At 39.4% G+C, this 26,249-nt stretch overlaps 1 protein-coding gene across 4 annotated transcripts in view; it reads right to left on the reverse strand.

Annotated features, from left to right (window-relative positions):
- Nucleotides 1-1,059: 1,059 nt before the first annotated feature.
- The window catches only part of CPPED1 (calcineurin like phosphoesterase domain containing 1), a 94,814-nt gene continuing 69,624 nt past the window's right edge, over nucleotides 1,060-26,249 (reverse strand). The window contains exon 3 of one of the 4 annotated variants that reach the window (XM_084640538.1): nucleotides 1,060-3,641. In XM_084640538.1, the coding sequence (XP_084496664.1) occupies nucleotides 3,412-3,641 (230 nt within the window). In that variant the 3' untranslated portion in view covers nucleotides 1,060-3,411. The remainder of the gene's footprint in view (nucleotides 3,642-26,249) is intronic. The other 3 variants (XM_084640536.1, XM_084640535.1, XM_084640537.1) reach the window with 3 other exon arrangements.

Raw genomic sequence — 26,249 nt, forward strand, 5'->3', positions numbered from 1 at the left:
CTACTGTACTTTGATAAGCAATAAAAAAGTTGCAACATGACTAAATCATGAAAGTGACACCAGTTTTGTAATAACGTATGGACACATGGTGCATCCTTCCTCTGGAAAAACAGGCACACAAAGCTAGTTCACACATGTCACTAGCACTAGCTGCTGCTGAATGGTATTGTTGCTGTCACTGTAATTAAGATTCTAATTCCCAATTAAAATGTATTGGTCTTCTAATTATGCAGACAATAAAGGGCTGACCCTGCAGGACAGCAGGAAGCAGTTTGTTGAGCAGAGCATGTGCACATACACACTGCAGAGATTGTGCAAGCACTGTGCTGTGCGAAGTGGAGGATGGGTGGGGATGCCAGGGTAAACCTCCTGTTGCCCATCCTGTCTGCCAAATTTGACCACACATCAGACATTTTGGGGTTTATTTTTAAAGTAGCAATTACTTCTCCTTAGCTGGAGGGCTAACTGGAGATTTGCTGCTGAGCCAGCTGCTGGTAAGCAGGACAGACAGCCATCTGTTGTAGATGTCCTGCAGTCAGAGTATCCCTCACTTTTAGCTGATCCAAGTTTTATCCCTAAACGTCATTAAATGTGTGGGATGAAACTAAGCACATCATGTTAGTTCCATTTTTAAAAAACATACAGCTGCCCCGCAGCTTCTATTTTTATAGGTAGAAGTGTGGGCCTTTACGGAGGGATCTGAAGGAGGACAGGGTAGTACCCTGGGGTTTCAGCCTCAGGAGGACTTCACGAAGATAGGGAGTGGCCCAGGAAAAAAGAAAACCCATGATAGGAGAAGTAGACCTGTGGCAACAAGGCGGGCACCACTGGCTCAGTGAACCTTGTATTTATTTTATTCCAGCATAGTGTCATGAATGGATCTGAAAGAGTCGTTATTAATAAGACTTGAAAGCCCTGATTTATACAGTATATTTATTTCTCATGGTAGACTGTATGAGTGATGTATAATTCTTGAAGCTTCTTATACTTCACTCAATCATGAATTTGGAACATAAAATTTAAATTGGATTTTAAAAGATTTTACAGTGTAGTAATACTCTTTAGTGAGAAAACAGTAGACAATTTATGGTAAAAAAATCTCTCTTATAAAAAGCAAACTTGGAATTATTTATACAATATGAATTAATGTTGAAATTTGAGTTATGAGTTTGTATAGGTAAAATGGTTCTGCATAAACATATTCATGCCTTATAATTCCATGTGTGTGTGTATATAATCATTTATGAAATCATAAAAATCAATCTAAAATTTTTAGAACCACTCCTATTCATACCCATTCTATTAATTTCTCGTGTTTATGGAAAACCGCTCTTTTCAAATCTATCTTGGCTCTCCCAAATATCACCCTTACAATTAAATGGCCCACCTTATTTCTTTTCTGCCCACTCTACTATATAGGGCAAGACCAACAGAACCATCCAGTGCCTATCATACTCTCCGTTCTTTCCGCGAGCCATAACCTGAACGGACATACTTAAACGATATAAGTAACAGTGGAATACCCTTCCTTCTGCAACAAACTGTAAGGGGAGCACCACTCTACAGCATTAACTAGCAGTAAGGACAAAGAAACCTCAACACATTTGGGGCCAGATTTTTAAGTGCCTAAAGCTACAGATAGGCACTTTTGAAAATTCTACTAGGTGCCTAGCTACTATTGAAATCAATGGAAGTTAGGCACCTAGATACTTTTGAAAATCAAGCCTAAATAACTTTATAAATCTGTTCCTTAGCCTTGGTGAAGGACTTTAGCTGCCAAATCTGAGGTGGCTTCTTGAAAAACCAGACTATTAAAACAATATCTAACTAAGTAAGGCCGCTTGGAGGCTCTATTCCAGAGGTGGGAAAACTACGGCCGACCCTCCTGCCTGGCCCCTGAGCTCTTGGCCTGGGAGGCTAGCCCCCGGCCCCTCACCTGCAGCCTCAGCTTACTGCATCACTGGTGCAATGCTCTGGACAGCGGGGCTGCGAGCTCTTGCCAGCTCACGGCTCAGCAGCTGTGCTGCCTGACCCGGTGCTCTGTGCTGCGGCTGGCCACAGCTGGGCGGTGCAGCTGCAGCACCATCAGCCACCGGTGCTCCAGGCAGCGCGGTAAGGGGGCAGGGAGTAGGGGGGGTTGGATACAGGGCAGGGGGCGAGAAACAGGGGGGGTCAGATATGGGGCAGGAGCTGGGCCACGCCTGGTTGTTTGGGGAGGCACAGCCTTCCCTAACCGGCCCTCCATATAATTTCAGAAACTCGTTGTGGCCCTCAGGCCAAAAAGTTTGCCCACCCCTGTGCTACATTGACCAAAAATCTCTTTCAGGATGTTTGGGGACTTTATATTGTACTTAGCGAATCTTTTAAACTATGTCCTAGACTAAAACAATATATATATTATAGTCTTTTTTCTTTAAAAAGAATATACAGCATAGACAGTTTTTGAGCTTCTGCAATTTAGTTTGGTAGAACTGGACATTCATAAATCTCCCTTTGTCTAGGAGTCAGCTGTTTTCTAAAGAGGATATGCTCTTACAGGGAACTCTCAATAGCAAATTTAATTGCAGTTAAATGCCAAGAGGCAACAGTAAAATGACTCTTCTATATTTAGTTTCTCTTTATGGTTTTCCTATTATATTTTCTTAGTTTACAGGCTTTTCTAACCTCCACTCCTGCAGACTCAAATTATGAGTCTTGTCTCTCTTATAGCACCCACAATGGTGATTTGCTAGGCAGAGAAGAATCCAGCTTGCTCTGATTGCTGTAGTAGTTCTGAAGATAAAGGCTTGGGATGGGAGATGACATCAACTGGAAGGAAGCAGAAATAGGGTGAGATCCAAAACTCATTGAAGTCAGTGGAAGTCTTCCCTCTGACTTCAAAGGGCTTTGGATTAGCCCATACTGAATACGAACATGCCACATTTACTTTGTCACTTTCTGGAGGATTACCAAGCATTTAATAGAGAACATTAAGTATAATGGTTTTGAGATGTATCTTGTGGGCCATCAAACTAGAACAGAAGGGTGAACTAGAGTTGAGTTTGTCATCCAGAAGCCACTGCTCCTACTCATGGATATGCTATAAAAGTCTGATCCAGGAATAGAGCAGCTAAGCCTCAGAACAGCTCTTTCCCATTACAAAATCAATAGTGATAGCATTACCTCTATTATTTTTCATATTATAATTGGTTTCATTTCCCCTCAAAGGTATAAATATCTCTGCATACTTTTCTGCTTTGTTATTTAGGATGGTAATGAGTTGAGACAACTATTTTGGTGCATAATACACAATTGGGAATCATCTTCAGCCTACAGTAGGCTTTTTTGTTTTTGCTTAGCTAGTGTTTCTATCTGGGAAATAAAATATGTGAATTAAAAATAAACTGGAGACTTGTCATAGTTAGAAAATGGCTAATTTTGCTTAATCAAATCCATCAGCTCTTTTTCTATTCCTTGGCTACTCAGATCATTTAAACTGCAGTATCTGTGAACAATCTTCTCAGCTGTGACAATGACCACTCTAAGCCCATGGGTATCTTCTCCCAGTTGACATCCGATTGCTGATGAAACCACCATCTCTAAATCCTTGTAGGACCCTCCGGCATTCCTATGGTAGTGTCCAGAAAATACAGCTTTAATGCCTGTTTAAAAATAATATATATTTATATTTAGTTAACACAGTCTACGGACAACATGAGCTTAAAAACAGTATGATCTTCTTTTTTAGGCTCATGCAGCCACTATAATTCAACAGACATCTATATGACTAAGAACAGCTACAACTTGTCATGTTTATCCTTATTTTCTTAATGGGCATTTTTAATCTAATGATTAAGAAATTGTGAAATTAATAGGGAATCGTTTACATGATATTACATTTAGGAAGAAAATAAATATTAGAAACGTATTGATAGTCAGACCAACTAACCTCCCACTCCCTTTAAAAATATTGGAGCCCTGTATCTTTAAACTCAGATTCAAGCCAGCTATTTTCCCATTACTTCTTTGATCAGAAACAGTAAAAATGTGAGAGGATGTTCTTGTTGAAAGTCCTTTTGTAATTCTAAATCAAGTAATTAACCAGAGGATCATGCATGTAGATAGGAGCAGAAAGTCAACTGTTGGATCCACACATTACATCTGGAGAACTAAAGATAACAAGACCCTCAAATCTGTTTATTCAAAGGGATAGTGATTATAAGAGTGAATGACATTAAAAGATAGGACAAAGTGGGGGAGGGAGTATCTTTTATTGGGCCAACCTCTGCTGGTAAGAGGCAAAAGTTTTTGAGCCTACACAGAGTTCTTCAGATCTGGAAAATGTCTCAGCTAAATACAAGATGGAACAGATTTGTATAGTATACTAACTAGTTAATACACATTTCAAGTGAAAGTGGCCCACTAACATCTCTCCAGTAATGTGGTTGGGGGGATATTTAAGTGGGTTCTAAATTGTTGTGATAAGCCATAAATCCAGTGTCGCTATTCAGTCCGTAATTTTTAATGTCAAGCAAAGTTATGACTTTAAGCTCTTGTCTTTTTGAAAATGTTGTGCACATTTCCTTTGAGGATGAGGACTGAGGTCACATAAGAGTGATCAGTTTGTGACAAGTATTCACCTACAAGTGATATGGTGTTTTCTGTGTGAATTCATTCAAGAGTGTAGTGATAGCTGGGTTTCATCCACCTTGTTGTTGTGGCCCTTAATGCATTCAGTGAGGTACACCACATGTTGTGATAGGCATGTGTGGAGCCCATGGATATTGGGAAGTGTGTTATGTGGGGTGTTGCAAATCACAGCATTGGAGAGATGTCCACAGGTTTTTGCATCTGGTCTGGGAGAGTCTGGTGCTGCTTTGAGTCCTTGCTGATGATGAGGTTGGGAGGTGGTTTAAAAGCCAGAAAGCGGAGGGGGAATTCAGGAAAGATTTCTTTTAGGCTGTGGTCCCCATTGAGTATCGGTTATAATGGTTTGATACCCCATATGGTTGGTAGGTGACAACTAAGGGTGTGCAGTCAAAAAAGGTTTAATTTCTGTACTGAAGCAGGTTCTCCTGGCAGCATTTGGGTGGCCTGCTCCATGATGCAATCTACTCCTCTGGTGGAGTGTCCTTGTTTGGCATAGGCAGTTTTAAGTGTGTTAAGATGTATACCTCAGATGTTCTCCTCGGAGCACACTCTGTGGTATCTGAGTGCCTGGCTGTAGATAAGATTTCTTGGTGTTTGGGATGGTTACTGGATCTGTGAAGGTACTTGCGGTGACCTGTATGTTTGTTGTCTGTCAGGTTCTATTGTTGAAGCTAATCATGGTGTTCAGGAAGTTGATGCTAGTGTGAGAGTGTTCTAGTGAGAGTTTAATGGAGGAGGGGTAATTGATGTTGTGGTGGAAATCTTTGAGGGTCTGTAGGTTATCTACCAGAGAATAAAAATATCATCAATGTAACTCAGGTATATGATTGACTTCATGGTGCGTTCGTCCAGAAATTCTTCAAGGTGGTCCATGAAGAGGTTGGCATACTGGGGAGCCATCCTACTAGCCCCGGCTGTTCCTATGGTGTGTATGTTTAATGTAAAATTGTTACGAGTGAGGATGAAATGGATGAGTTTTAGGGTGGATATCTGAGCATTGTCCATTGTCTTGTAAATGTTTGAGACAGGCAGCAATGCCATCGTTGTGATGTATGTTGGTGTATAGGCAGCTGATATCCATGGTGGCAAGGATGGAGTTCTGAGGGAAGATGATAATTAGGTGGCATTTCTGGAGGAAGTCAGTCATGTGCTGGCCCTTTGTGTGGTGAATGGTTTGAGGATGGTTTTTCTGAGTCCCAATATTCCTTCAGTAATACTGCTGTGGTCAGATACGATGGGTCTGCCTAGGTTCCCTTATTTGTGTACTACAGGATGAGAAGATAGACTATAATCTCCTGTCCAGAGGTATTGGAAGGTACAGACCTTTATGAAGGATGTCTGGAATATAAATAAGCCAGGCACATGAAAGAAACCTGAAATGTGTAAGAGGCTTCTAAGTTAGATGAGAGGGGAAGGAAGATGAAAACTACCTGGAGAGGCTGACAGGCCTCAAAGAGAAAGAGGTACTATAATAACATGAACTAACTCTTAAGGAGTATGTTATGCAATCATTTTTTCTCTGTATACTTAATTAATCTTGTTTTTAATTACACCATTTGTATTTTAAACCATATTGAGGTAACATCACTAGGGCCTTGAAAAGAAGAAATACTTTTCTTTCGATCTATTGCTAGAGACAACTGGGGAGAAAATTGTGCCTTATCCTCAAGAATGCTACTCAGGTAATCCCCTAATGTGACCCAAATACGAGCTCTAGGCAGCAGGGATTTGGGGAAAGCTCACTGACATAAATGATGGCAGGAAAAGGAAGCAAACAAATATGGTATACTTCATAAACCTTGAGATTCTGGGATAAAAAATGCTTTAACATTAGTAGAGCTGATCAGAAAAATTGTGATAAGCGATTAAAAAAATTAATCGCAATTAATCGCACTGTTAAATAATAGAATACCATTTAAATATTTTTTGATGTCTTCTACATTTTTAAATATATTGATTTCAATTACAACACAGTGTATAGTGCTCACTTTACTTTTGATTACAAATATCTGCACTGTAAAAAAAGAAATAGTATATTTCAATTCACCTAATATAAGTACTGTAGTGCCATCTCTTTATCATGACAGTTGAACTTACAAATGTAGACTTATGTACAAAAAATAACTACATTCAAAAATAAAGCAATGTAAAACTTTAGAGCCTACAAGTCCACTCAGTCCTACTTCAGCCAATTGCTCAGACAAACAATTCTGGTTACATTTGTAGGAGATAATGCTGCCCTCTTCTTGTTTACAACGTCACCTGAAAGTGAGATGTGCTGAAGATTCATATGGTCTCCCTTCATGCTTCAACCACCATTCCAGAGGACATGCGTTCCTGCTGATGACAGGTTCTGCTCGATAATGATCCAAAGCAGAGCGGACTGACGCATGTTCATTTTCGTCATTGGGGTCAGATGCCACCAGCAGAAGGTTGATTTTCTTTTTTGGTGGTTCGGGTTCTGTAGTTTCTGCAGCAAAATGTTGCTCTTTTAAGACTTCTGAAAGCATACTCCACACCTTGTCCCACTCAGATTTTGGAAGGCACTTCAGATTCTTAAACCTTGGGTTGAGTGCTGTAGCTATTTTTAGAAATCTCACATTGGTACCTTCTTCGTGTTTTGTCAAAGCTGCCGTGCCAGTATTTGTAAATCCAACAATATGTGCTGGGTCATCATCCAAGACTGTTATAACATGAAATATATGGCAGAATGCAGGTAAAACAGAACAGGAGACGTGCAATTCTACCCCAAGAAGTTCAGTCACAAATTTAATTAACGCACCATTTTTTTAAAATGATCAGCAGCAGCATGGAAGCATGTCCGCCGAAATGGTGGCTGACGCGTGAAGGGGCATATAAATGTTTAGCATATCTGGCACGTAAACACCTTACAATGCCAACTACAAAAGTGCCATGCGAATGCCTGTTCCTCGCTTTCAGGTGACATAAATAAGAAGCAGGCAGCAGTATCTCCCGTAAACTTGTTTGTCTTAGCGATTACCTGAACAAGAAGTAGGACTGAATGGATATGTAGGCTCTGACCTTTTAGAATGTTTTGTTTTTGAGTGCAGTTGTGTAACCAAAAATAAATAAATAAATAAATCTACATTTGTAAGTTACACTTTCACAATAGAGATTGCACTACAGTACTTGTATGAGGTGAATTGAAAAATACTATTTCTTTATGTTTTATTATTTTTGCAGTGCAAATATTTGTAAAGTGCGCACTGTACACTTTGTATTCTGTGTTATAATAAAAATCAATATATTTGAAAATGTAGAAAAATATCCAAAAATATTTAATAAATTTCAATTGGTATTCTATTGTTTAACAATGCAATTAAATGCGATAAATTTTTTTAATCAATTAATTTTTTTGAGTTAAACTGCATGAGTTAACTGCAATTTATCGACAGCCCTTGTTTTCAAACTTTGCTGCTTCATCAGAATCAAAACTGCTTCATGTAGATAGTCCAATTTTGATGAAGTTCTGATGACAGCTCATCCACCTGGTTCTAGAGCCAAGGACTCCAGTGCTGTTGGACAGTCCACCATGCATGCTGCCTGAAGCAGGAGCTCCATGCCATTTCTGGTACTTTTAAAAAATACTGCAAGAATAAGAATGGTCACATAATTCCATCTGCAGGGACTAAAATACGAAAATGCCCATTCAGGTATGTATGATGGTGACTCTCTCTTTTTTCTCTTTGGTGTATGCCAATAAACGTGGCGTGAAATTTAAACATAAATGTATTCTTACAGCTAAGTATTGCTAATGTGCATTGCTTTCACACTTAATACAAATCACTTCAGATACAGTACAATTTAGAAATATGAATTAAGCATAAATAGCAAATTTCACAAACAGAGATTTAGCACCTCCAAAACGAACAAACAAGACCAGCAAAATGCTTTGCATGCCAGGCTATTACAAACTCCCTAAGGCTGCGACTAATCCTATTCCATCCCATTCTGCTTGAAAACACTACTGGACCAGATGGCTGAAAAAATCTGAAAATTGTTTTATAATTTATCATCACGTATAATGCATATGATTTAATTGTATACTTTAGGTTAGTATCACTATAGAAGGACTTTTATACCTGTTAGTTAAGAATACTGTGAATGGAAAGAAAGATTTTCAAAAGCACCTAAATTACGTAGGAGCATATCTTCCCTTGAAAGCCAACAGAACTTGTGCTACTAAATCACTCAGGGCCAAATTTACTGAGTTATGTAAGTGCACCATTTAGGTGCATGTAGCTCACTACACAGGGTTGAGATACAGTTTTGCTATATTAAAAACTCTGCATACTACTTACCTCTGGTAGCAAGACATGCAGCCTATAATTCCTAGGCTAGCCATTTTCTAATAAATTAACATTGTGTTTAAAAAGCCCAAAATATAAAACAAAACAAGCTCTAAATCAAGCAACTTAAAGCTAAGAAATGTTAGCACAGAAATTCACTGTGAGGCGGAATGTAAATTGCCTGTTTAATGTATAGGCAAAGTGACCCCCCCGCACCCCATGAGGAATAATGCAGTATTTAACAGGTTTCAGAGTAACAGCCGTGTTAGTCTGTATTCGCAAAAAGAAGAGGAGTACTTGTGGCACTTTGGTTAGTCTCTAAGGTGCCACAAGTGCTCCTTTTCTTTTTGCAGTATTTAACTTTATTCATTTCTGTGAGGAATTGGGAATAAGAGAGGGACCTAGTTTGGTTCCATTTTTAAAAGATATAGATACAAATTTAAAAACAGATGGTTAGCTGCTTTCAGTGTCAGTGACAAGCCCAACAAAGGTTTTTGATCAGATACATCAAAGCCGCAGTTTGAATGGAATACTGAAACAGCCATCTCTGTGTGCATTACAGCTGAACCACAGTTTAAGTAGTCTAAACAAAACAGGTTTCAGAGTAACAGCCGTGTTAGTCTGTATTCGCAAAAAGAAAAGGAGTACTTGTGGCACCTTGCTCCAAGAGCCGTTTTTTGGTTTTGTTTTTATTTAAACTAGTGCCCACTGTGTGCTCTCCAAGCAGTTCACAACACAAGGCATCTAATGATTAAAACCAGGACAGGTAAAAACAGAATTAAAAAAAAAATTCAAATCAAATACAAGTTTATTTAAAAAAAAAAAAGAGCCTATGTAATAATTTCAAATTTAATTAAGGCCTAAATTTAGGATAGTCTATTAAAATATTTAAGCAGTACAAGTTTGTCAAAGTTTTAAAGTCTAGCCACTGATCTGGTGGAAGTCACTCTAAACTGGACAGTCTCTACGTAAAAGAATAAATGGACACAAATCAGACGTCAAGAATTATAACGTTCAAAAACCAGTCGGAGAACACTTTAATCTCTTTGGTCACTCAATTACAGACCTAAAAGTCGCAATTCTTCAAAAAAAAAAAAAAAAAAACTTCAAAAACAGACTCCAACGAGAGACTGATGAATTGGAATTAATTTCCAAACTGGACACCATTAAATTAGGCTTGAATAAAGACGGAGTGGATGTGTCATTACACAAAGTAAAACTATCCCCCCCCCCCCACTGTTCCTCACACGTTCTTGTCAACTGCTGGAAATGGCCCACCTTGATTATCACTGCAAAAGGTTTTTTTTCCTCTCCTGCTGGTAATAGCTCACCTTACCTGATCACTCTCGTTACAGTGTGTATGGTAACACCCATTGTTTCATGTTCTCTGTGTATATAAAATCTCCCCACTGTATTTTCTAGTGCATGCATCTGATGAAGTAAGCTGTAGCTCATGAAAGCTTATGCTCAAATAAATTTGTCAGTCTCTAAGGTGCCACAAGTACTCCTTTTCTAAGCATCTTTAACCACTGTTTGTGAAAATGCCAAAACAGCTTTTGATAGCATCAGCAAGGGTAGAGAGAATATTTTCTTCATTTCAGTTTATTCAGCTAGGTCAGTTTAAAGTTTGAAAAAAGAAGAAAAACTTGTCCTCCAATATGAATAAAAAATAAGGTGTGAGAGGGTAAGATCTACTACATCTGAAATCTTAAAGGAAGTAGTAGCCTGAAATAATCAGTTAATTTCACTAACTACAGATAATACTTCCTCTGTTTAGTAAATCAGTTTTTAATGCAAAATGTGTTTTGCTAAGAAAAAATAAACTTGTGTATCAGCACATTTAAGGTAGTTTTTTTCATTTAAACTTTTAAAATGCCAGTTTTTGTACATTTTTAATTGAATTCCAATTTCCATCCAAATTCAGCTTGATACAAATCATGAGTAAAAAGTTAATCTAGTAAACAGAAAAAGGATGAATGATGCATTTTACCTAATAAAAATTAAGAATCTGAAAGTGTTTTATATGCTTTTATAGGTATAATGCATTCTCCTGGTTAGCAAACAGTACCAAATTTGTTGTAAAGGTCCAAAGGGCTTGTCTTTACAAGAGCTAACAGCATGCTGGGGTGTAAATTTACAGCATAGTGCACACTCACTGGCTGTGAGGACCCTTCTGCTGTGCACTGAAAACTCTCTTGTGAGTACTGTCCTACCCAACGTGCACTGGGGAACTTTCTGTCCACAGGCAGAGTGACTGTGTGGCACACTTTAGATTTACACCTCAGCTTGCTCTGCACTAATGGGTCATACAGACATGGCTTCTGAGCTGCAAATCAACATAGTTTAATGGTTACCAGCCACTGAAAATCAACCTCTCTAATTAAAGTACAAATGCAAAAGATTAAAACAGGTTTACAGTAAGCCAACCTGGTTAAAACTACATAAATTTTAACAAAAGAGCAGCTTAAGGGTCATCTGCCTAAGCAGATGGCAATTCACACATTATCATGTCAACTAAGATATTGAATCTTCAAGAAGTTAGCAGAAGGGTATTGGCCCAGCCACCCATCATCTCTGATTCCTACAAATATCACTTCAGCATCTTTGAACCTCCTAACTCCTGGACTTACAATTCCTGAAGCTGTGGGCTTGAAACATATTTTGCCTTTTAAAGCCTGACTATCAAGGGGAGTTCATGGACTTCCTGTTCAAATGCTTCACAAATCTACGTGTTTCAGGGAATTCTAAGAATGTGATCCTCCTGGTGCTCTTGAATGGACAAAAAGGAGTCCTTGTGGCATCAGAGACGAACAAATTTATTTGGGCCTAAGCTTTCGTGGGCTACAGCTCACTTCATCAGATGCATGGAGTGGAAAATACAGTAAGCCAGTATAAATATACAGCACATGAAAAGATGGGAGTTGCCTTACCATGTGGGGGGTCAGTGCTAACGAGGCCTGCTCAGCTCTATCAAAGGCCAATTCAATTAGGGTGGATGTGCCCCATTCTGTAATTGAATTGGCCTCGTTAGCACTGACCGCCTGAAAGGCCTGCTCAGCTCTATCCAAACATTGCAATATATTCATTCAGAAATACAATATGGCTACCCTATGGCTTAAAGCCGCAAGAATAAATTCATGTCCCATACCTTTCATTAAGCCTTTAGTATTAGTGACTGTGTGGTGGGTGTACCAACTGGCTGTGTAAAATAACTTTCTAGGTGAAATGGGAAGAGAGTACGTGCTGTCAATATGAGGGGAAATTCTAAGTTTTTTCAAGAAAATATTGTCACTTTTAGAGATGAAGAAAAACTGCTTAGAGTTCCACTGCAGCCTATTTCCCCACCCCCCTCCCCTCCTGTTACTGTCGCTTTTCTTGGCTCTTCTCTACAATTCCACAGAAGGCAGAAAATGTCATTTGAAAACTCAATTTCATCTTCTGGTCTTTTATGAAAAAGTTACAGTGATAAAGCTGCAGGGAGATGTTAACCTGTGTGACAATTTTTTTTTTTAAACTTAGAAAGGAAAATAATCCCTCTTTTTTGGTGTGTTCCTAAAGTGACATCCTATTGCCTTCCCCAGAATCTACTGGTCTGAAAGAAAACGGCCAGCAGTGACAAGCTGCCCTGCCCCCCAAACCCTCTTACTGTTGTACTGTCTTTATCATTGGAAAAGCAGTAACAGAGAGGCTATAAAAGCAACATAAGTAGCACAGCAAGATGCAGTCTGATAGGTAACTTTAGTCTTGTGTTTTGCCCTGATCTAAGTGCTGTACCTCCTTCTATGACAACTCAAAACTTGTTCACAATGCTGTTGTAGCCATGTTGGTCTCAGGGGGAGAGGGAGGAGAGAGAAAGAATAGAAATCTATATTAAAAAAAGCCCCAAATACCAGGGCTGTCCCTAATCTGGTAACCCTTATTCCACCAACCAAAGTGGGTAAAAAAAAAATTACCCCACCCACCTTGTCAATCTCAAAACTTGTTTAGGGGGCCTGTTACCATACTGCAGCAACTTCATACACCCTATGGGAAATTAAAATGTGGTAAGATACACATGAAAAAAAGGTTTCATACGAAGCACTTTCAGCTTTGTAATTTAATGGGTCTGTCGCCCCAAGCATATTTAATGTTTATTGATGCTAATCTGATTTAGCGACACTTATCAAGGCAATCCGTTAATACAGCACTGAAATAGCATCAGTGCCACTACAACTAGATCCACCCCTTTATAGCCAATGGCCCAGATGCCAGGACAACTCTCCTTGAAGGTGGGAGACCTGTTTTCAAATCCCTATTCTGCCTCATCTGGAGCAGGGACTTGAACCTGGTGTCCCACTGTCCAAAAGGGGGTGGGTCTCAAACTGTTCCACTGAAGCGGTTTCACTTTGTATAAATCATTTAAGTATTTGCTGAGCGAGCGAAAGCAAGACAGACTGACTCTACAGCCAATGATTACGGATGTACACAAGTCTTGTGCAAGTCCCGGCTCCAAGAAATAACTAATTATTTATACGAAGTAGACCAGCTTCAACAGGAGACATTGAGAAAGCCCCACCCCATAAAACCCAATAGTCTGGTTGCTTGGGCACACTCCTGGAGTGTGGGACCTAGGTTCAGTCCCGGTTCCAATTCAGGCAGAATGGAGATTCAAAGCTGATTCTTCCACATCCCAGCTGAGAGGTCTAACAACTGGATGCATAAAGTAAGTGCCAAAAATTCCAACCCTGCTTGCCTTCAGCTGTCTTCTATGGCTCAGAGAAGGACTGGGCCCCACCTGCAATCTTGGCAGGGGAACAACTTGCTTGAGAATGCCATCAGAGATTAGTTATTAGCTAGGGTGCTGAACAGCTTGGCAGTGGCAGGAGATAGGAAGTTTTGCACATGCCCACTGGAGGAAACTCAAGTGTCTGGGATTTAGGGGTTAGGTGGCAGCTGAGTGGGCATTTTCAGAATCTCAGGGAGGGCCCACATGTTGGACTTAGGTGCCTGAAGCTCTTTGTGGATCTGGCAATTGGTGTCTAATTTCAGACACCTACAGTTGAAAATGTTGGTCAAAAATGCATGTTACATCTTGAACAAGAAAACAGAAACAGGTCTCTGCTGTATTTTAACAGAAGTCTATTTGATGAAACCTCTTTCTTCACTAATGCACAGTTTGGGTTTGGGTTTTTATTTTTATTCACTCATCTACACTTAACTTATTTTTGTTAGTTACCATAAGAAGCCAGTGTGAACTACTCAACGCAATAATACTAAGATGACAAGCAGGCAATTTACTTTTCTCTTACCTTTGATCTTGAACATAAAAAGAATCTTATAAAATGCGTAATGCACTCAAATTTCATTTATTCACTTAGAATGTTTTGCTAAAGTAGTTCTGTCAAATTATTATTTCAGAAATACGTCCTATTAGAAAGAATACTGCATTTTGTCCAGGCAGGCATCATTTAATGTCCTGCTTCAGAATGTCTGGATAAGTTAACTACAATTCTGTATAACTTGCTATGTTCAAAGAGCATGGTGTTGCCCGTTATGTTAGAGAAAGTATTGTGATTAAAGCAGTGGATGGTTGCTAATTCTTCATGTTGCAGGCATGCTGTTGATTTCTGAACTAACTGTTAGTAAAACCTCTGGTACCAAGAGAGGAAGTATAAAGCAATCAAACCATTGTGCCAAGAAATGTCCAAGCATTAGCACCTCCACAAGTATACATTACATCAGTTTAATGAAATATATTTTAAAATCAAAATTGTTCTGTAAATATTCTGTGTTTACATAACCTGTTCACAAAAACTAGGACCTGTAACATCAATTACTATTCATGCATAATAGACTATTCGTTAAAAAAAAAGTAGATAAAGTGCTCAGGAAAGCAAGACCTTAAATGCACTGGGCAGAGCCAGGAACAGTGCAGGTAGGTACTGAATAAAATTTTATACACTTATCTCTGCTGAGGCTCCCCTAGTCATGACCTGCAAAACTATTGCATCTAGATTTCATATTACACCTATCATTATGATACCAGAATGTCTTACAACATTTAAATAAACTGAGTGATCTACAGAGACACCCATTTATGATACTCTTTCCCTCCAGAGGTAGGTAGAGAAGTTCAAACAAATTTGTCATCCCATGTTCTTCTTTCCCCACTGTGAGAAGAAACAGAATTAGGAGGTTTTACTGTTTGGTCAGTTCTCTCTCACTCAGAGAGGGGGTGCGCGCAAATGCATATCGAATGTTAAGTCTAGCTACATATATGGCTTTGTACTGAAGGTGGTTGGATTCATTATTACCCTCAGTTATAGAAAGGTAATGTACGTGAAGCTCCAAAGCTGTAGGCTGGCTGTTGAAAAAGCTCTGTCATCTGCTTGGACTAGTCTGGGAACTGGGAACTACAGGCCAGTGAGCCTCACTTCAGTCCCCGGAAAAATCATGGAGCAGGTCCTCAAAGAATCAATCCTGAAGCACTTACATGAGAGGAAAGTGATCAGGAACAGTCAGCATGGATTCACCAAGGGAAGGTCATGCCTGACTAATCTAATCGCCTTCTATGATGAGATTACTGGTTCTGTGGATGAAGGGAAAGCAGTGGATGTATTGTATCTTGACTTTAGCAAAGTTTTTGACACGGTCTCCCACGGTATTCTTGTCAGCAAGTTAAAGAAGTATGGGCTGGATGAATGCACTATAAGGTGGGTAGAAAGTTGGCTAGATTGTTGGGCTCAACGGGTAGTGATCAATGGCTCCATGTCTAGTTGGCAGCTGGTGTCAAGTGGAGTGCCCCAGGGGTTGGTCCTGGGGCCGGTTTTGTTCAATATCTTCATAAATGATCTGGAGGATGGTGTGGATTGCAGTCTCAGCAAATTTGCGGATGATAATAAACTGGGAGGAGTGGTAGATACGCTGGAGGGCAGGGATAGGATACAGAGGGACCTAGACAAATTGGAGGATTGGGCCAAAAGAAATCTGATGAGGTTCAATAACGATAAGTGCAGGACGGAAGAACCCAATGCACAGCTACAGACTAGGGACCGAATGGCTAGGCAGCAGTTCTGCGGAAAAGGACCTAGGGGTGACAGTGGACGAGAAGCTGGATATGAGTCAGCAGTGTGCCCTTGTTGCCAAGAAGGCCAATGGCATTTTGGGATGTATAAGTAGGGGTATAGCGAGCAGATCGAGGGACATGATCGTCCCCCTCTATTCGACATTGGTGAGGCCTCATCTGGAGTACTGTGTCCAGTTTTGGGCCCCACACTACAAGAAGGATGTGGATAAATTGGAGAGAGTCCAGCGAAGGGCAACAAAAATGATTAGGGGTCTAGAACACATGACTTATGAGGATAGGCTGAGGGAACTGGGATTGTTTTGTCTGCGGAAGAGAAGAATGAGGGGGGGATTTGATAGCTGCTTTCAACTACCTGAGAGGTGGTTCCAGAGAGGATGGTTCTAAACTATTCTCAGTGGTGGAAGAGGACAGGACAAGGAGTAATGGTCTAAGTTACAGCGGGGGAGGTTTTGGTTGGATATTAGGAAAAACTTCTTCACTAGGAGGGTGGTGAAACACTGGAATGCATTACCTAGGGAGGTGGTAGAATCTCCTTCCTTAGAAGTTTTTAAGGTCAGGCTTGACAAAGCCCTGGCTGGGATGATTTAATTGGGGATGGGTCCTGCTTTTGAGCAGGGGGTTGGACTATATGACCTCCTGAGGTCCCTTCCAACCTGATATTCTATGATTCTATGATTCTAGTCTTTCATGACCAATGAGAGTTTCATCATCCCAGAGAATCATAGGGGCCTGTTTCCTACAACTCCTGCTGATCCAAGTCATGACCATCTCTCAAACAGAGACTAACAATCATGCAGAGATCTGTCAAGATTTATGATGCTGACAAAGTGTCAACTAGCACCAAACTCGATTGAAATGCGATTTTATATCAGGTCTTCAAGACATGAATCAATCAGCTACATCACCATGCCTCTAGTAATCTGAACTGAAAGTACACTCAGATTGTGTACAAATATCTAAGAACATTGACATTCTGATCTGTAGACCGAAGATGAACTTTCATAACCACCTGAACACAAACAAACAGTTCAAAAATTCCTGAACTTCCTTTAAAATAGTGCCTGTCAAGGTTCCCTCCCCACTCTGGGGTACAGATGTGGGGACCCGCATGAAAGACCCCCTAAGCTTATTTCTATCGTAGGTTAAAACTTAGGTTAAAACTTCCCCAAGGCACAAATCCTTTTTCTGTCCTTGGACGGTATTGCTGCCACCACCAAGTGATTTAGACAAACATCCAGGGAAAAGAACCACTTGGAGTCCCTGTTTCCCCAGAATATTCCCCCAAGCCCCTTCACCCCCTTTCCTGGGGAGGCTTGAGAATAATATACTAACCAATTGCCTTTAATAAAAGTACAGACCAGACCCTTTATTTTTACGACTCTAAAATCAGATTCTTAAAAGAAGAACTTTATTATAAAGGAAAAGGTAAAAGAAGCAGCTCTGTAAAATCAGGATGGAAGGTAATTTTACAGGGTAATAAAAAGATTTAAAACACAGGATTCCTCTCTAGGCTCAACTTTGAAGTTCCAAAAACAGGAATAAACCTCCCTTTTAGCATAGGGAAAATTCACAAGCTAAACCAAAAGATAATCTAACACATTTCTTTGCTTTACTTACAATTTTTGTAATCTTAGATGCTCATTTCAAGTAGGGTTTTAGGAGATTTTTTTTTCCTGCCTGGTCCCTCTCTCCGTCCTGAGAAAGCCCAACAAAGAACACAAACAAAACCTCCCCCAGATTTGAAAGTATCTTCTTTTCTTATTGGTCCTTTTGGTCAGGTGCCAACCAGGTTATTTGAGCTTCTTAACCCCTTACAGGTAAAGGAGGGATTTTATGCTACCCTTAGCTGTATGTTATGACAGTGTCTAAATACAGGGCTTGAGTCTGATCCCACTAACAGTGGGTAAATCAAGAGTAACTCTGCTGAAGTTAATAGTTATCCTAGAATAAAACCATGCCAATAAGAGGAGAATTAAGACTATTTTTAATGGTTCCAATCAATGAAACTGACTAGATTTTGACAAGGCAACAAGATTTGGTAGTTCCAAAGAACTGAGTGTTTTTTTCCCCCTAATCATGCTGTCCGAATAATGGACTTTAAATGAGTTTCTGCATATCAGTTCTGTGAGCACAGCAGCCCATTAGCAGCATCTTCTTCATGACATTTAATGCCCTAATTATCCTTCATGTGGGAACAAATGATACGGCTAGATTCTCGCTGGAAAGTATTAAGGGAGACTATGCTAGGCTGGGGAGGACGCTTAAGGAAATTGAGGCTCAGTTGATCTTTAGTGGGATTCTGCCTGTTCCTAGAGAAGGGCAACAAAGGTGTGACAAGATTATGACTATCAACAGATGGCTTAGGCAGTGGTGCTATAAGGAGGGCTTTGGGATGTATGGCCACTGGGAGGCGTTCATGGATAGAGGACAGTTCTCTCGGGATGGACTTCATCTGAGTAGGGAAAGAAATAGACTTCTAGGATGGAGGCTGGCACAACTGATTAAGAGAGCTTTAAACTAGGAATTTGGGGGAGATGGTTGGGAGATGTCCAGGTAATCTCCATGCCAGAATTTAGCATTGAGTGGAAAGAAAATGAAGTAAGAGTGGATACAGCCATAGGTAGGAGGAAGGGCAGTGTAGATACAAGTCTAATAGGTTATACTGGTAGTAAAATAACCGTGCCTAATAGGGTACAGAACGTGAGTGAGGCCAAACAGCAAAAATTAAGATGTTTGTACACTAATGCGAGGAGCCTAGGTAACAAAATGGAGGAACTAGAGTTACTGGTGCAGGAAGTGAAACCAGATATTATAGGTATAACAGAAACCTGGTGGAATAGTAGTCATGACTGGGCTACAGGTATTGAAGGGTATGTGCTGTTTAGGAAAGACCGAAATAAAGGTAAAGGTGGTGGAGTAGCACTGTATATCAATGACGAGATAGAATGTAAAGAAATAAGAAGCGATGAAATGGATATGACTGAGTCAGTCTGGGCAAAAATTAAATTGGGGAAGAAAACTATTAGAGCCTCCCCTGGGATAGTGCTTGGGGTGTGCTAGAGACCACCGGGATCTAATTTGGATAGAGCCCTTTTTAATGTTTTTAATAAAGTAAATACTAATGGAAACTGTGTGATCATGGGAGACTTTAACTTCCCAGATATAGACTGGAGGACGAGTGCTAGTAATAATAATAGGGCTCAGATTTTCCTAGATGTGATAGCTGATGGATTCCTTCATCAAGTAGTTGCTGAACCGAACAGAAGGGATGCCATTTTAGATTTGGTCTTGGTGAGTAATGAGGACCTCATAGAAGAAATGGTTGTAGGGGATAATCTTGGCTCAAGTGATCATGAGCTAATTCAGTTCAAACTGAACAGAAGGATTAATAAAAATAAATCTGCAGCTAGGGTTTTTGATTTTAAAAGGGCTGACTTTCAAAAATTAAGGAAATTAGTTAGGGAAGTGGATTGGACTGAAGAATTTATGGATCTAAAGGTAGAGGAGGCCTGGGATTATTTTAAATCAAAGCTGCAGAAGCTATCGGAAGCCTGCATCCCAAGAAAGGGGAAAAAATTCATAGGCAGGAGTTGTAGACCAAGCTGGATGAGCAAGCATCTTAGAGAGGTAATTAAGAAAAAGCAGAAAGCATATAGGGAGTGGAAGAAGGGAGGGATTAGCAAGGAAAGCTACTTTATTGAGGTCAGAACATATAGGGATAAAGTGAGACAGGCTAAAAGTCAAGTAGAGTTGGACCTTGCAAAGGGAATTAAAACCAATAGTAAAAGGTTCTATAGTCATATAAATAGGAAGAAAACAAAGAAAGAAGAAGTGGGACCGCTAAAAACTGAGGATGGAGTGGAGGTCAAGGATAATCTAGGGATGGCCCAATATTTAAACAAATACTTTGCCTCAGTCTTTAATAAGACTAAAGAGGATCTTAGGAATAATGGTAGCGTGACAAATGGGAATGAAGATATGGAGGTAGGCATTACCATATTTGAGGTAGAAGCGAAACTCAAACAGTTTAATGGGACTAAATCGGGGGGCCCAGATAATCTTCATCCAAGAATATTAAAAGAATTGGCACAAGAAATTGCAAGCCCATTAGCAAGAATTTTTAATGAATCTGTAAACTCAGGGGTTGTACCGAATGATTGGAGAATTGCTAACATAGTTCCTATTTTTAAGAAAGGGAAAAAAAGTGATCCGAGTAATTATAGGCCTGTTAGTTTGACATCTGTAGTATGCAAGGTCTTGGAAAAAATTTTGAAGGAGAAGGTAGTTAAGGACATTGAAGTCAATGGTAAATGGGACAAAATACAACATGGTTTTACAAAAGGCAGATCGTGCCAAACCAACCTGATCTCCTTTTTTGAGAAAGTAACAGATTTTTTAGACAAAGGAAACGCAGTGGATCTAATTTACCTAGATTTTAGTAAAGCATTTGATACCATGCCACATGGGGAATTATTAGTTAAATTGGATAAGATGGGCATCAATAGGAAAATTGAAAGGTGGACAGGGAATTGGTTAAAGGGGAGACTACAACGAGTCGTATTGAAAGGTGAACTGTCAAGCTGGAGGGAGGTTACCAGTGGAGTTCCTCAAGGATCAGTTTTGGGACCAATCTTATTTAATCTTTTTATTACTGACCTGGTCACAAAAAGTGGGAGTGTGCTAATAAAGTTTGCGGATGATATAAAGCTGGGAGGTATTGTTAATTTAGAGAAGGACAGGGATACCCTACAGGAGGATCTGGATGACCTTGTAAACTGGAGTAATAGTAATAGGATGAAATTTAATAGTGAGAAGTGTAAGGTCATGCATTTAGGGATTAATAACAAGAATTTTAATTATAAGCTAGGGACGCATCAATTAAAAGTAACGGAGGAGGAAAAGGACCTTGGAGTATTGGTTGATCATAGGATGGCTATGAGCTGCCAATGTGATATGGCTGTGAAAAAAGCTAATGCGGTCTTGGGATGCATCAGGCGAGGTATTTCCAGTAGGGATAAGGAGGTTTTAGTACCGTTATACAAGGCACTGGTGAGACCTCACCTGGAATACTGTGTGCAGTTCTGGTCTCCCATGTTTAAGAAGGATGAATTCAAACTGGAACAGGTACAGAGAAGGGCTACTAGGATGATCCGAGGAATGGAAAACTTGTCTTATGAAAGGAGACTCAGGGAGCTTGGCTTGTTTAGCCTAACTAAAAGAAGGCTGAGGGGAGATATGATTGCTCTCTATAAATATATCAGAGGTATTAATACTGGAGAGGGAGAGGAATTATTTAAACTCAGTACCAATATGGATACAAGAACAAATGGATATAAACTGGCCACTAGGAAATTTAGATTAGAAATTAGACGAAGGTTTCTAACCATCAGAGGAGTGAAGTTTTGGAATAGCCTTCCAAGGGAAGCAGTGGGGGCAAAAGATCTATCTGGCTTTAAGATTAAACTTGATAAGTTTATGGAGGAGATGGTATGATGGGATAACATGGTTTTGGTAATTAAATATTCATGGTAAATAGGCCCAATGGCCTGTGATGGGTTATTAGATGGGGTCAGATCTGAGTTACCCAGGAAAGAATTTTCTGTAGTATCTGGCTGATGAATCTTGCCCATATGCTCAGGGTTTAGCTGATCGCCATATTTGGGGTCGGGAAGGAATTTTCCTCCAGGGCAGATTGGAAGAGGCCCTGGAGGTTTTTTGCCTTCCTCTGTAGCATGGGGCACGGGTCACTTGCTGGACGATTCTCTGCTCCTTGAAGTCTTTAAACTATGATTTGAGGACTTCAATAGCACAGATATAGGTGTGAGGTTTTTTTTGTAGGAGTGGTGGGTGAAATTCTGTGGCCTGCGTTGTGCAGGAGGTCAGACTAGATGATCATAATGGTCCCTTCTGACCTAAATATCTATGAATCTATGAATAGACAACGTGTAGTTTATCTTCAAATGATACTTAACAATTGTTGCAAAATTTTGATAACTCTGCATTTATTGAAAATCTTGACCATGAAGTTTTAAAAGATCCCTGTTTTTATTCTAACCAATATAAACATTAGATTATGTTGCTTTGACTCACACTTTCAGACAATATGTATTATCCAGTGGGACACGTAAAGGAAGAATAAAATTCCTTCAGAAAGTAGAATGTAGTTTATATAATTCAAAACGCTACCTTTTAAACACACTTTATATGGATGCTTGATCAAGTAAAAAAAAAAAAGTATCACATTTTGGAGAAATGAAGCAACCTGCAGTGCACTGTTCTGACAAGAAATTATATACAAGCCTGAGCTTTTTGGTTCTGAGAAAATCCCCCTCCTTCAATCAGTCATGTTTAGTTTCACAACAACTAACTACAACATTTCTCAGAGTAGCAGCCGTGTTAGTCTGTATTAGCAAAAAGAAAAGGAGTACTTGTGGCACCTTAGAGACTAACACATTTATTTGAGCATAAGCTTTTGTGAGCTACAGCTCACTTCATCGGATGCATTCAGTGGAAAATACAGCGGGGAGATTTATATACACAGAGAACATGAAACAATGGGTGTTACCATACACACTGTAAAGAGAGTAATCACTTAAGGTGAGCTATTACCAGCAGGAGAGCGGGTGGGGGGGACCTTTTGTAGTGATAATCAAGGTGGGCCATTTCCAGCTGCCCCCTGCCATGTACATTGGTCAAACTGGACAGTCTCTACATAGAAGAATAAATGGACACAAATCAGACGTCAAGAATTATAACATTCAAAAACCTGTCGGAGAACACTTCAATCTCTTTGGTCACTCGATTACAGACCTAAAAGTTGCAATTCTTCAACAAAAAAACTTCAAAAACAGCTCCAACGAGACTGCTGAATTGGAATTAATTTGCAAACTGGACACAATTAATTTAGGCTTGCATAGAGACTGGGAGTGGATGGGTCAATACACAAAGTAAAACTATTTCCCCATGTTTCTTCCCTCCGCGCCCCCCCCCCCCCCATTCCTCAGATGTTCTTGTCAACTGCTGGAAACGGCCACCACTCTCCTGCTGGTAATAGCTCACCTTAAGTGATCACTCTCGGTGCAGTGTGTATGGTAACACCCATTGTTTCATGTTCTGTATGTATATAAATCTCCCCACTGTATTTTCCACTGAATGTATCCGATGAAGTGAGCTCTAGCTGTAGCTGAAGTGAGCTGTAGAGACTAAATTGGTTAGTCTCTAAGGTGCCACAAGTACTCCTTTTCTTTTAACTACAACATTGAGGAATGTAGAAGTGGCCAGACCAGAATGTTAAAGGATTAGAAACAATTACAGAACATCTAGGTAGCTAAAATTTAGTTACAAATTAAATCTTCAGTACCCTGAAATGTAATGTATGACGGACAGGAAAGGTTTCATCTTTGAGTAGAAGCCACATATGAACATCCTAAAGAAGTCTATTCCCCTGTCAGCAAGAGAGCGGAGTGAGGTTATTTAGAACTTTAAAACTGCAACACCATCTTCTTCTAATGAAATATAGTCTTACTTACAAATAAACCCTTTAGAATATCAGTTTTGCAGCACCAGGGAAAAGGGGTCAGGATGATTATGATATAATTGCACTGTAGTGGAACAGAGGAAGTTAGTTGTGTGTAATGCATCATAAGCCCTGGAAGGGTAATTCTATCACAATAATTAGACCCCGGTCCTGCCTTATTGTTTAATTATACTTCTGTGATTCCAAGCCCCCCCTCCCCCCCCAGTACTGTTCTACTCTTATTTTCCCTTAATAATGGAATGAGTGCAAGAACTGTGTGATACTAGTGCCTTTAGCCAGCCTTTACAGGCTGGAAGAAGGAAGGGCTATGTCTCCACATGGACCAATAGAATTGGCTGGCCATTAAGTTGAGCATTCTCTATACCTTTTTAAAAGGGGGGGGGGCAGGACAGGGAGTGCATGCCAGAGAGCACAAAGACTCTGGAATCGCTCCCACCCTTGACGTGGGTGAGTCTATAAGGAACAATCCAGCTCTTAACCTCAGACTGATTATCTTCATCTTTATATATACTGTTGCCTAATATAAAGGCTATTTGTCTATTTCACCTTCAAATATATATATATATTTTTAAACCACAAGATAAATGTCAGGCTTTCCCCCTTTTTTAATTAAAAACACCACCACCACCAGCAGACCTTCCTTGCTTGCTGTTTTACGAAGAGGTTTTCTTCAACTCTGCATTTCTAAGCAGCACTCTCTTGGGCACAAAATCATCTTTTCAAAATCTCTCACATAACAGTGTCTGTAATCTTGGTGTCATCCCTGACCACAAACTCCTCTTCCCTAATCTCTTTGGTCTATAAATCTGCTCACTAAACTAGTTCCCAGTTCAACAAAACTTTTAATTACATTTGTGTTCTGCTGAATTAGGGCTATCGGCAATCACTTTACTGGGTGAAGCACTTACTAATCTAAGCAGTCCCACCAACCTCGTTGCTCGTGTATGCAGAGTACTAAGTGTTTGCAGGATGAGTACTTAAATTGACCTGTAGTTACATTTTCAAGTCACAAATATATGTAATTTACTGACAAAACTATACTTATTTAAATAAAATAGAGTCACAATTAATTATGCTTTGTACGAAATAAACAATTGTTCAGTTTTAAGAAACAATATATATTTGTTCAAGTAATATGAACTAAGGGCCAAGTTTTCAGTGTGACCTGCACCCAGCCTTTCACATACAAAACTGTGTACACATACACTTGAGCCTGCACTTTTCAGGTGCAAACACCTGTGAACGCACTATAAAAATTTGAACAGCTGAGCACGCCTACAACTCCTTTAGAATCCATTGGCTCCAACTGATATTGCAGGTGCAAATCCTAAAATGCACAAGCGTTAGGGTAGGTCAAATATGTTTTCACTCCATATGTTTCACATAGGTTTTCTTCACCTTCACTGAGCGAGAGAGAATGTGTGCGCACATAAGGGAGACTGGCCTTTTCAAACAGAGGTCTAAAACTCAGAAGTTAAAGCATTATAGTTTCAGAAACAAATTTCTATTTGCTGATAAAAACTGTTTTGGATTGAGCTAATCTACTATTACATTCAAAACCAAAAATCTCTGATTATAGACAGGAAAATGGATAATTTGTTAGATATATAGTTATCTGTACGGTTTAACTTCATAAAGTAATAATACACATTTACAAGTGCCAGATTTTCAATTTATAAATATTTATCATAAGGACATGATTTTATCTTTAATTAGCTCAACTGTTAAGGACACGTCTAATGTGAGAAATGTAATTCAGCATTTTGCACCAGATGTAGCTTCTGTCAGTTAGTCTTTTATCTTTGTTTGTAATGAATGAGATATTGAAATCAGATTAAAAACATATTAAACATGCAACTGATTATTAGAGTAACCACACCAAATCTGAGCTCTAAACTTGAAAAGGATATTGAGGTTTCTGAAATCAAGTTAATTAATCTGAAGAAACTTTATGCAATATTTGAATGCTAAAACACCATTTACTTCCTAAATATCTCCATGTACTTTTTCTTCATTTATAGTACAACCAAGTTTACCTATTGCTATATAGCCCTTTATTAAGTGCAAATGTCTTCCCTATTTCACTTTCCCTGGCAATTTCTTCCCCGCCCACCCCCAACATTAAAATTGCTTTTTGGTATGAGAGAGACAGACAGACAGACTTAAAAACAGGAAAAATATTCCAAGTTCAGACAAAAATATCTTGTTAACCTTTACAGAAGAGAATTCTTTACTAGAATTTTTCATCATTACAAACCATTTTGTATAGCATTTCAAGTCATTCCCACTGAGGCAGAGAAAAGTAGTAGAACACTGGCAGGTGAGGGCGTGGAGGGGTGTTAAAAAACCTTTCATTAAAAAGACAGAATAATTTTCTCATCTTAGAAAATTAGAATAAATATTAAGTGATCAAAAGGTTAACCTCCTTAACCTGCAAGAGCCAGAGTGTCTGGGTTTTTTTTCCCCAGAAAATAAGCAGAGTACACTGGGACTTTGTTATCTATTGTCTCTCTCTTTCCTCCATGTATGTATGAGGTGAATTATATGGGGGAAAACCAATTTCATAACCAAGGGTGTGCTGAAATTGATTAATTCTTGGGAAAAGCATAAAGATAGAAAATAACTGGTGTCACTACACATCTGTGCTACCATGATAACTGTTTTTTATACTCCTACAAAGAAGGCTCTTCAAGAGAATAATAAAAAT

The sequence above is a fragment of the Lepidochelys olivacea genome, assembly GCF_965140295.1.
Source record: "Lepidochelys olivacea isolate rLepOli2 genome assembly, chromosome: 10".
In the NCBI taxonomy this organism is placed as follows: domain Eukaryota; kingdom Metazoa; phylum Chordata; order Testudines; family Cheloniidae; genus Lepidochelys; species Lepidochelys olivacea.